Raw genomic sequence first — 10,445 nt, 5'->3', positions numbered from 1 at the left:
CCATCCATCCACCCACTCACCCATCCATCCACCCACCTATCCATCCATCCATCCATCCACCCACTCACCCATCCATCCACCCACCTATCCATCCATCCATCCATCCCACCTACTCTCCTACCCATCCATTCATCCATCCATTGATTCTTCCTTCCATCCTTTCATCTACCCATCCCTCTCTCCATTTCATCAATCAATCCATTTCTTTCTTCCTTCCATCCATCCATCTACACAGCCACCTGTCCATCCATCCATCCATTCATCCATCAATCCATTCATTGATCCTTCCTTTCTTCCATCCATTCATCTGTCATCCATCCATGCATCCATCATCCACTGACCCTTCCTTCCTTCCATTTATCCATGTATCCATCCATTCATCGATCTTCCTTCTACCCACCCATCTACTCATCTATAGATCCTTTCTCCCTGTCTTCCTTCCATCTTTCCATCTGTCTATTCATCCATCCATCCATATCCATCCTTCTGTCTACTCACCTACCTATCTTCCATTCATTTAATCTACCTATCCATTCACGAATTCTAATCACTCACCCTATCCACCCTGCCATCCACATGCCCACCCATTCATTCACTCCATACTATTCTTTTGTCTATCAGCCATTCTTTTATCTATTTTTCCACTCACCTACCCATCCATTGATTCAAGTTTCCCTGAGCTCCTCTTCTGTGTGTGGAGCTATGCTGGGTACTGGATAAACAGATATGAATCAGATGCAGGCTGTGCCCCGTGGGTTACCTACCCTCCTGAGGGAGGAGACTCTAATGGACCATCACATGCAGCGAGACCCACTCTAGGCCAGACAGTTGTACAGGGCAGAAAGGAGTGCATGGTCAGCCAGGTCTATCTGTGGGTGGGATGTAGTCAGTCAAGGAAGGCTCCCCAGAGGAGGCGGTAATTGAGCAGAGTCTTGGAAGGGGAGAAATTTCCCTGTTAGGATGAGAGTGACCAGTGTGTGCAGAGATGCACAAAACTCTAAGGTGCATTTGGGGAGCTACAGAGCCCCTGCTGGCTGCCTCGGGCATAGGGGTGATGGGAGGTGGTCAGGCAGGGCTGGAGTGGAGAGGGCCTTGAACACCATGACAAGGCATTCCACCTCAGCCATCTACCTTCCTCCTCTGTCCCTACTCCTCACCCCAACCCTACTCACCCCCAAGATTGGGGGAAGACAAGAATGGTGAGTGTACCAGGAGGGAGTGGGGGAGGCCCCACCCCCACACCCAGCAGCTAACATCTGTGCAGCATTCTAGCGGTGACGGAGGCAGCCCCAGGGTAGAGGCTGCTGGCACCCCTCTCCCTGGATGAGGAGCAAGGAGCCCAGCCGGCAGAGTGACTGGGGTGGTGCTGGGTGGTAACTGAGAGCTGGCAGTTACCGCCAGCTCACCTCCCAGCTCCTTAGGCAAGTAACTCAGCTCCTAAGAACCTCAGTCTCTTCATCTGTAAACGGGACATCATAGCAAAACCTGCCTTGTGTGTTCTGTGAGGCAGCTGGGAAAATAGCCTGAGATCCCGCACGTGTGGGCCTAGCACAGGCCTGGCACGGTGGGCTCCAGAGACAGCGTGTGCTGCCTTCACTTTGGCCGCAGCTTGAGACCAGGCGTGCCTGACCCAAAGCTCCCTATGTTTGTCCCGCCCAGGACTCACTGTTAGACATTCCCCGCTTCGCCCTGCTCCTCCCTCTGGCATATCCCTCTTTCCCTTTCAACAAAACTTGAAACATCTGTCTACTTTTACGGGTCCCAGTTTCTCCCCTTCTGCTCTCTCTTGCCCCTACCCAGGCAGGCCCTGTCCCGGTTCACTGAAGCTATCCTTGTCACCAATGGTGTCCTGTTGTGGAGCCCAGTGACTGTCCTGGGGCAGGCCTTACCTTGCCGTCTCAGCACTAATTGGCTCAGCAGACCAGACCCCCTCCCTTCATGAGACCCTTACTTCCTAGAGGCACTCCGCCCTGGCTCCCCAGATGCCCTCCGCCCTGGCTCCCCTCCTGCCTCCCCAGCCGCCTCTCCTCAGCTCCCAGGGGTGAGTTCTCCCTGCTCCCCAGCCTCCTAACTCTGGGCTGTCCCCAGGCTGGTCTTCTGCTGTCCTTTCTCTGCACTCGCTGCTAAGGTGGCTTCACCTGGGTCCCTGGTGTTACCACCACCTCTGCATTCCTGACATGTGTGCCCCACAGCTTGGCCGTGCAATTTATGTTTGTGTACTAATTTATAAAGGTGACTGAGTGACAGCACAGAGAGGTCAGAGCTACTGAAAGGAAAGTTCACCCTGACTCACAGTGCTCCTGGACACCCAAGGGCGGGCATGCCCCACAGGGCCCTGGGGAAGCACCAGTGTCGGTCTGGAGGAGAACAGCAGGGGCCCAGGGCACAGCCTTTATTGGAGTTCCTGTGGGAAAGGCATGGCAGGGCCCGGGAGGCGGGCTGGGACCAGCTGGTTGGAATAATTCTGGTGGGCTTTGGGGCCAAGGGCCCAAGCCTGGTTGTCTGGTGCCTGGCCCTGGCTCTGTTCCGGGCAAGGGGAATCTTGGCTTGGTGTGAGAGTTACATACAGCAGGTGGCTTGGGGGGTGGACTTGGGCTTCGTTGGTTTGTGTATCAAAGATGGACTCACTGACTGTGGTTTCCGGCCTCTAGGAATTAGCTCTGAAGTGCAGTCCAATGCCCAGCAAGTCCCTCAAGATAATAAAACTTCATGCAGTATAGAAAAGAATTCAGACATACTATACCATGTCCTCTGAATTCCAGACTTAAATATGCAGCCGGGTAATGAGCATTTCAAACCCAACATGCCCCACTCTCAACTCGATGGGCCCCAGATCTGCTAGGTGTGCAGCCTCCCGCTCCAGCTGACCACAGGTGTTCAGACCAGGCACCTTGGGGTCACCCCTGGCTTCTCACTTTCTCTCAAATCCACGTCCAGTCGGTCAGCAGATCCTGCTGTCTCCACCTTCAAAACTGACTACAGCCTGGCCAGGCGTGGTGGCTCATGCCTGTAATCCCAGCACTTTGGGAGGCTGAGGCGGGCAGATCACTTGAGGTCTGGAGTTCGAGACCAGCCTGGCTAACATTGCGAAACCCCGTCTCTACTAAAATAGAAAAAAATAGCCAGACGTGGTGGTACACTCCTGTAATCCCAGCTACTCAGGAGGCTGAGGCAGGAGAATCACTTTAACTCAGGAGAGGGAAGTTGTGGTGATCCGAAATCGTGCCACTGTACTCCAGCCTGGGCAACAAGAGCGAAACTCCATCTCAAAAAGCCCCAAAAAACAAAAAACTGGGTATAGCCTGTTCACTGCTGCCCTCCAGCCCGAGTTTCTGCACCCCCGCACCCTCCCCCCCACCGACAGGTCTCCAGCGCCTGCCCTGGTTCCCGTCTGTCCTCTCCACATGGCAGCCAGGGAGAGCCTGTTCAGATGCCAGGCTGTGACTGCCCTGCACACACCTGCCCTGTTCAACCTGGAGTCACAGCCAAAGCCCTCGCCTGGCCTCCACTGCCCTCATGATCTGGCATCACCCCTCGCGGACCTCTTCGTCTGTCCTGCCCATCACTCCCTCCCCTCCAGCCACACTGGCCTCCTGGCTGGGCCAGAACAGCGCAGGCCCACGACCGCTTCGGGCCTTCACACTCACCACGGCCCTGTCCAGCAAACCCCTCCTGTGCCCGGCCTCTCCTCACTGCTTCCTTCATGCCTTGACTGAAAGGTCTTCAATAAATAAGCTATTGGTTTATTTATTTTTGAGATAGAGTCTCGCTCTCTAGCCCAGGCTGGAGTGCAGTGGCACGATCTCGGCTCACTGCAACCTCCGCCTATCCAGTTCAAGCGATTCTCCTGCCTCAGCCTCCCTAATAGCTGGGATTACAGGCTCCTGCCACCAAGGCTGGCTAATTTTTGTATTTTTTGGTAGAGACGGGGTTTCGCTATGTTGGCCGGGCTGGTCTTGAGCTCCTGACCTCAAGTGATGCCTGCCTCGGCCTCCCAAAGTGCTGGGATTACAGACATGAGACACTGCACCCAGCCTAACACACTGTTTAAGTGGCAACTTGGGCCGGGCAAGGTAGCTCACACCTGTAATTTCAGCACTTTGGGAGGCTGAGGCGAGAGGATGGCTTGAGCCCAGGGGTTTGAGACCCGCCTGGACAACATGGTGAGACCCCATCTCTAGAAAAAAAGAAAATAAGATTAGCCGGGCATGGCGGTGTGTGCCTGTAGCCCCAGCTACTCAGGAGGCTCAGGTGGAAGGATCATTTGAGCCCAGGAGTTCGAGGCTTCAGTGAGTTATAATCCTACTGCCCTCCAGCTTGGGTGGCAAAGCAAGACCTGGTCTCGATAAATAAATAATTCTCTGCTTCCGACTCCCAGGCACCCTCCCTGCTTGCCTTTTCTTCTCAGCACACGTTCTTATAACGTGTTACCCATTTTGCTTACTTATCTTGAGGGAAGGTGGTCAGGCAGGGCCAGAGTGGAGAGGGCCTTGAACTTCACGACGAGGCATTTCACCTTGGACGTCTGCCTTCCTCCTCTTCCTCCCAGTGGAAAACTGAGCGTGGGTGTGGAGTTTTGTCTGTTCAGTGCTGCATTCTCAGCCTGTAGAACATCAAGGCACTCCACAAATATTTGTCAGATGACTAACTTAGCCTTTTACATGGAAATGTGTTTGAAATAAGCTCAATACTTTAAAGTCTTTTTGAATGACCATGGGGTTGTTTTTTTTTTTTTTTTTTTTTTAGACAGAATCTTGCTCCGTTGCCAGGCTAGAACGCAGTGGTGTGATCTCAGCTCACTGCAATCTCTGCCTCCCGGGTTCAAGTGATTTCCCTGCCTCAGCCTCCTGAGTAGCCGGGACTACAGGTGTGGGCCACCACGCCTGGCTAATTTCTTTTCTTTTTTCTTTTTTTTTTTTTTTTTGTATTTTAGTAGTTACACAGTTTCACCATGTTGGCCAGGATGGTCTCGATCTCCTGACCTTGTGATCTGCCTGCCTTGGCCTCCCAAAGTGCGGGGATTACAGGCATGAGCCACCATGCCTGGCCTACCATGAGGTCATCTTTTTACAGATTACTGCTTATTTCCTGCATATCATGTGCTAATTCCTCGTTCTGGCTGCTAATTTCTGTGTCTCCCCCAGCCCTGCTGTCCAGTCAGGCGCCCCCAGACTCTGTGCAGGTGGCGGAGAAGCTGTTGGCTCCGCCTGTGATCCAGTATGACATGGAAGCCGAGAAGCAGCTGATCCGGGAGGTGAGACCCACGTGGGTGGGAACAAGGAGAAGGGGCGGGCAGGTGGGGCCCAGCAGGAGGGGCAGGGCTGCTCTTGGGGTCCAAGGAGGGCACAGCTCCAGTGTGATATCACCACACCTTCACCCTGGGGTTGATCCTAAGAAAGCTGAGGCTCAAGGAGATGCCAGGACTTGCCCAAGGTCACACGGCAAAGAGTCTGAGGCAGGATTTGAACTTGGGTTCCTGACTCCAGACTGCAGTCAGTGCCGCCTCAGGGCCTGCGTGGTGATAATAGAAGGGTCCAGGGGCATCTCCGGGGTGTGGTCTCCCCTTTTGAAGGAGGGGTGGCTGTGGATGGCTGCTGCAGAGGTGAGGCAGTCGGGTGGGAGGATTCTGTCCCCCAGCAGCCGCCAACAAACGGGGGTCTGAGCCAGGCAGCCTGTTTGACCAGCGGGTGTGTGGTGTTGGCCTGCTGGAAAAAGCTGCCACCTGGGGCACCTGGCTTCTCTCATGTGGGTGCCTCCCAACATTCCTCGGAAGCAGCGGGTCAGGTGATGCCCCTGATTTCCAGAGGCAGAGTGGATCCCCAGAGCTGAATTTCCATTGCCAGGCGTGGGGGAGGGCTCCCAACTCCTGCCTTTGGCTCCATCCCTGACTCCCTGCTCTGTTGGTTTCCAGAGATTCCCGCCTAAAGGCTGCATCCTGAGACCTGAGCATGCGGTGCAGTTTGACATGTGGCAGTCCCTTTTTTTGTTCATTTATTTATTTATGAGACGGAATCTTGCTCTGCCGCCCAGGCTGGAGTGCAGTGGCACCATCTCGGCTCACTGCAACCTCTGCCTTCTTGGGTTCAAGTGATTCTGGCCTCAGCACCCCGAGTAGCTGGGACTACAGGCGTGTGCCACCACTCCCAGCTAATTTTTGTTATTTTAGTAGAGACGGAGTTTCACCATGTTGGCCAGAATCGTCTTGATCTCAACGTCGTGATCCACCTGCCTCAACCTCCCAAAGTGCTGGGCTACCGGCATGAGCCACCGCGCCCAGCCCTATTTATTTGAGACAGCATCTTGTCGCCCAGGCTGGAGTGCAATGGTGCAATCTCAACTCACTGCAGCCTCAAACTCTCTGGCTCAGGTGCTCCTCCCACCTCAGCTTCCTAAGTAGCTGAGACCACAGGTGCATGTCATTAGGCTTGGCTAATTTTAAAAATTTTTTGTAGTGATGGGGTCTGTCTATGTTGCCCAGGCTGGTCTTGAACTCCTGGGCTCAAGCAATCCTCCCACCTCGGCTTCCCAAAGTGTTGGAATTACAGGTGTGAACCGTCATCGCGCAGGGCCTGACAGTCCCTTTAGAAAGGCCAGGGCTTTTCCTGATGTGCAACCTAATGCCAGGCAGAGCGAGCTCTCCAGGGACTGGGCCCTGGATGTGTCTGCAGCTGGACCCCGGCCACTCAACTACAGCCACCCATTGGGGTGCACCCTTAGGCCCCGGAAGCCCCTGTTGGGGACCCTTTGGGGACCTGGGGCCCAGCCTTTGGGGCAAACGGGAGGAACTGGGGGGACTCAGTTCTGCGGGCTAGAGGCCTGGGAGAAATTCACCCTAGAGCCTCGGGGGCTGCACGTGGTGGGTGGGACCTGTGCTGTTTGGGGAGAGGCTCGTTGGTGCCCCCAGTGGATGCCGCCCGCCCCTGCAGGCTTTGGGAGCTCCGCAGCGGGCACTGCCTACCCTGGCTGAACGCAGGCAAGCCCACAGAAACCAGAGAAGTGACCCTGCCGGAGTTCGGAGTGGGCATGGAGTCACACAGCAGCCCGGGGGCCTTTGGTCACAGATGCAGGGGTGGGGCGGGCTGCGCAGGACGGAGGCTTCCTTCCCCAGAACCTGGTGTGTCCAGCGGTCCCCACTGTCCAGTAAGTAGGGCACTGCCGCGCCCTGGTGGTCACCAGGGAGAAGCGACACTATTCTTGGCAGGCCCCTAGAGGTGCCACTGACGGGAGTGCTTTCTGCCCTGGGGAAGGGGTCGCCTGCCTCCTCCTCCTCATGGGGTTGCCCAGTGGCCACTGCGTCAGAGTGCTACTGCCTGATGCCACTGCCACCAGGATTCCAAGAAACCCTGAGGTGTCTTCTGTGAGCCATGCTTGGAGGAAGGGTTGAAGATGTCTGTGCCCCCCACCCCTCTGCTGTCCCTGCTTCCCTCCTCCCTTCCATGTGCTCTTTTTCACAACTCTCATATTTGTTGAGCACCTACTATGCGCCTGGAACCATGTTTCCCTTTCATTCAGGAAAAGGGAGGAGGCCCGTCTTTGTAGGAGAGAAGGCATGGGCTTGGGTCCCCAGTCTGAGCCAGAGTTTTGGACTAGCAGATTCCTAGGGTCCGCCCAGCTTTCACTTTCTGTGAGTCCATCCTTATGGGCTCTGTGGCCTTGGGCAGGTTGGTTGAGCTCTCTGAGCCTCTGTCTCATCGCTAGCGGCTTTCCTGCTGCTTTCTGAGGATGTAAGAGGATGAAACAAAGGGGCATCTTCTCCTTGGTGGGCTGTGTGTCATGTACCAAGTAGGAGCCGGGGGTCAGCTCCGCCGTTCAGTCCTTAACAGGCATATTGTGCGTGTGTGCTGGGTGCTGGATACGCTAGCTGGAGCGGGTGTGGGGCCAAGAAAGGGTTTTTCATGCTTTAAATGTTGGAAGCAAGAGGGCATGTCTCGTAGACTGTCAGGAGTGATCCAGCACAGAGGGAGAAGTCGAGGTCTAGGAAGGAGGGGCAGACTGCAAGCACAAGGTCCTGGAGCTGGGTGCTCGGATTCCAAGGAGGTGGAGCTTCCAGGTAGACCCGCAGGTGGACGGGAAGGTGAGGGAGTCCTGTGCCTCCCTGTCTCTGATTTACAGGCAGGGAATGTGGGGGGAGTGGAGGGTTGGGAAGACGGAGCTAACAGGTAGGACTGGGGCTGTGGGCTCAGCCATGTAGAAGCCTGCCTGCCTGAGATCCAGGGCCCATGTTTAAAAGTGAGAATGGGGCCGGGCGCGGTGGCTCAGGCCTGTAATCCCAGCACTTTGGGAGGCCGAGGCGGGCGGATCACTTGAGGTCAGGAGTTCAAGACCAGCCTCACATGAGAGGACCAACCTGGCCAACATGGTGAAACCCCGTCTCTACTAAAAATACAAAAAATAGCTGGGTGTGGTGTCACGTGCCTGTGATCAGCTACTTGGGTGGCTGAGGCAGGGGAATCACTTGAACCCAAGAGGCAGAGGTTACAGCGAACTGAGGCCATGCCACTGCACTCCAACCTGGTTGACAGAGCGAAACTCTGACTCAAATAAATAAATTAATTAATTAATTTGTGCATGTGCGCACGTGCATGCATGTGCACTGTGTACGTGTGTACACACGTGCATGTGTGTGTGCATGCCTATGTGTGTGTGTGCTTGCGTGTATGTGTACATAAGTGTGCATGTGTGCAGGTGTGTACATACGTATGCGCGTGTGCACGTGTACATGTGTGCATGCATGTGTGCTTGTATCTGTACATAAGTGTGTGTGCATATGTGTGCATGTGCACATGCATATGTGTGTGTTTCCATCCATGTATTGTAGGGTGAGGCCTGGGTTTAACCAGGGTCAGGGCTGGGCTGGGAGAAAGCAACACAGGGGCTGGGTGAGGAAGTCAGGGATGCTTGCTGACTGGAGTCACAGGCCCTGATGCCTGCTGGGTGAGGAGGGCGGCGAGAGCAGGGGCAGGGGAGGAGAGGGCTGCAGGGTCTGAGGAGTTGCCTGGTCATGGAGCGTCCTTGGGCCTCCGTAACACTGCAGGCATTGTTTTGAGGTTCAGGTGTATCTGAACATGTATGGAAGAATGCATGGTTACAGCTGAATTACTCTCCATCTCCTTGTCTCCCTCCCTGGGAGCCTAAATCAGTGCTGTCTATGCCACTTTGTATTTGCCAAAGGGATCTGGAGGGGTGCGAGTGTGCCGTGGTGCTCGCCCACCCCATCCCTGTCCTTGTCCCGCCTCCCTGGCTTACTGCAGCAGCAGGCACCTCTACCAGCAGTGACTCCAGAAGACAGAGGGTCCCAGACTACCTTTAATTCATAGTGCCCTGCCTGCCCGTCTCTCGGGCTGTGTGTGACAGATGCCCGTGAACCTGCGGCTCTGCTCTTGCATTTACTGGTTCCGCAGGTGTTCATCGAATCCCTCCTCTGGTAGGGTCTGAGGCTACAAGACAGGATGGTCCTTTCAGCCTGGCCAAGATGGTGAAACCCCGTCTCTACCAAAAACATAAAAAATTAGCTAGGTGTGGTGGTGCACACCTGTAGTCCCAGCTACTCAGGAGGCTGAGGCAGGAGAATCGCTCGAACCAGGGAGGCAGAGGTTGCAGTGAGCTGAGATCGTGCCACTGCACTCCAGCCTGAGTGACAGAGCGAGACTCCATCTAAAAAAAAAAAAAAGACAAGCTGTGGTTCTTGCTCTCTGGAGGGTGCCTTCTGCTAGGGGAGGGAGGTCAACAATAAACTATAATCAAATAAATAGAGACTATCATGAAGGAAGCAATGGTTCAGGCAGAAGAAGCAGCTCCTGAGATTACTAGGAAGCTGGAGAGACAGACAGAGCTAAAGAAGGAAAAGAAGCTACTGGTGGCCCTTGCCCTGGTGTCAGAAGACAGCAGCTGTGGAGGGCTGTGAGGAAAGAGGGTGCTGCTGAGAGCTCACACTCCCATTCACACACCATTCACACACCATTCACACCTGTTCATACCATTCACACATTATTCACACCTATTCACACCCACTTGCACCTGTTCACACCCCTTCCCTAGGCAAGCGTGTCCTGCCCTTGACTGTATCCCAGGATTCCTCATCCTGGGGTAGTGAAATGCTGAAAACTCCCAAAAGAAGCAAAGGCCAAAGCCCCAGGAGGCGCCTCAGGAGAATGGAATGGGAGACCCATCTCTCCAAACCCAAAAAGCAGAAACCTTCCCCAAGGAGGAGCAGGCTAGTGCCGATCCTGGGCAGGCAGGTGGCAGCATGTTTTCCCAAGATGGAGGCTGGGTGCCGTGGCTCATGCCCATAATCCCAGAACTTTGGGAGGCCGAGGTGGGCAGATTGCTTGAGGTCAGGAGTTACAGACCAGCCTGGGCAACATGGCAAGACCCCCATCTTTACCAAAAATACAAAAAAATTAGCCGACTGTGGTGGTGGGTGCCTGTGGTCCCAGCTACTCGGG

General features: G+C 54.8%; 1 protein-coding gene across 1 annotated transcript in view; it reads left to right on the top strand.

The window, feature by feature from the left end:
• Positions 1 to 5,065: 5,065 nt before the first annotated feature.
• The window catches only part of LOC116546912 (kinesin-like protein KIF17), a gene marked incomplete at its 3' end in the record, with an annotated part of 8,334 nt that continues 2,954 nt past the window's right edge, over positions 5,066 to 10,445 (top strand). Inside the window, exon 1 of the mRNA XM_032273026.1 lies at positions 5,066 to 5,254. Within this exon, the coding sequence (XP_032128917.1) occupies positions 5,225 to 5,254 (30 nt within the window). The remainder of the gene's footprint in view (positions 5,255 to 10,445) is intronic.

The sequence above is a fragment of the Sapajus apella genome, unplaced genomic scaffold (genome assembly GCF_009761245.1).
Source record: "Sapajus apella isolate SASKATOON/1434 unplaced genomic scaffold, GSC_monkey_1.0 scaffold1658, whole genome shotgun sequence".
Taxonomy (NCBI): Eukaryota; Metazoa; Chordata; class Mammalia; order Primates; family Cebidae; genus Sapajus; species Sapajus apella.
Note: the sequence above shows the minus strand (reverse complement) of the source record. Positions and strands in the feature narration are given on the sequence as shown.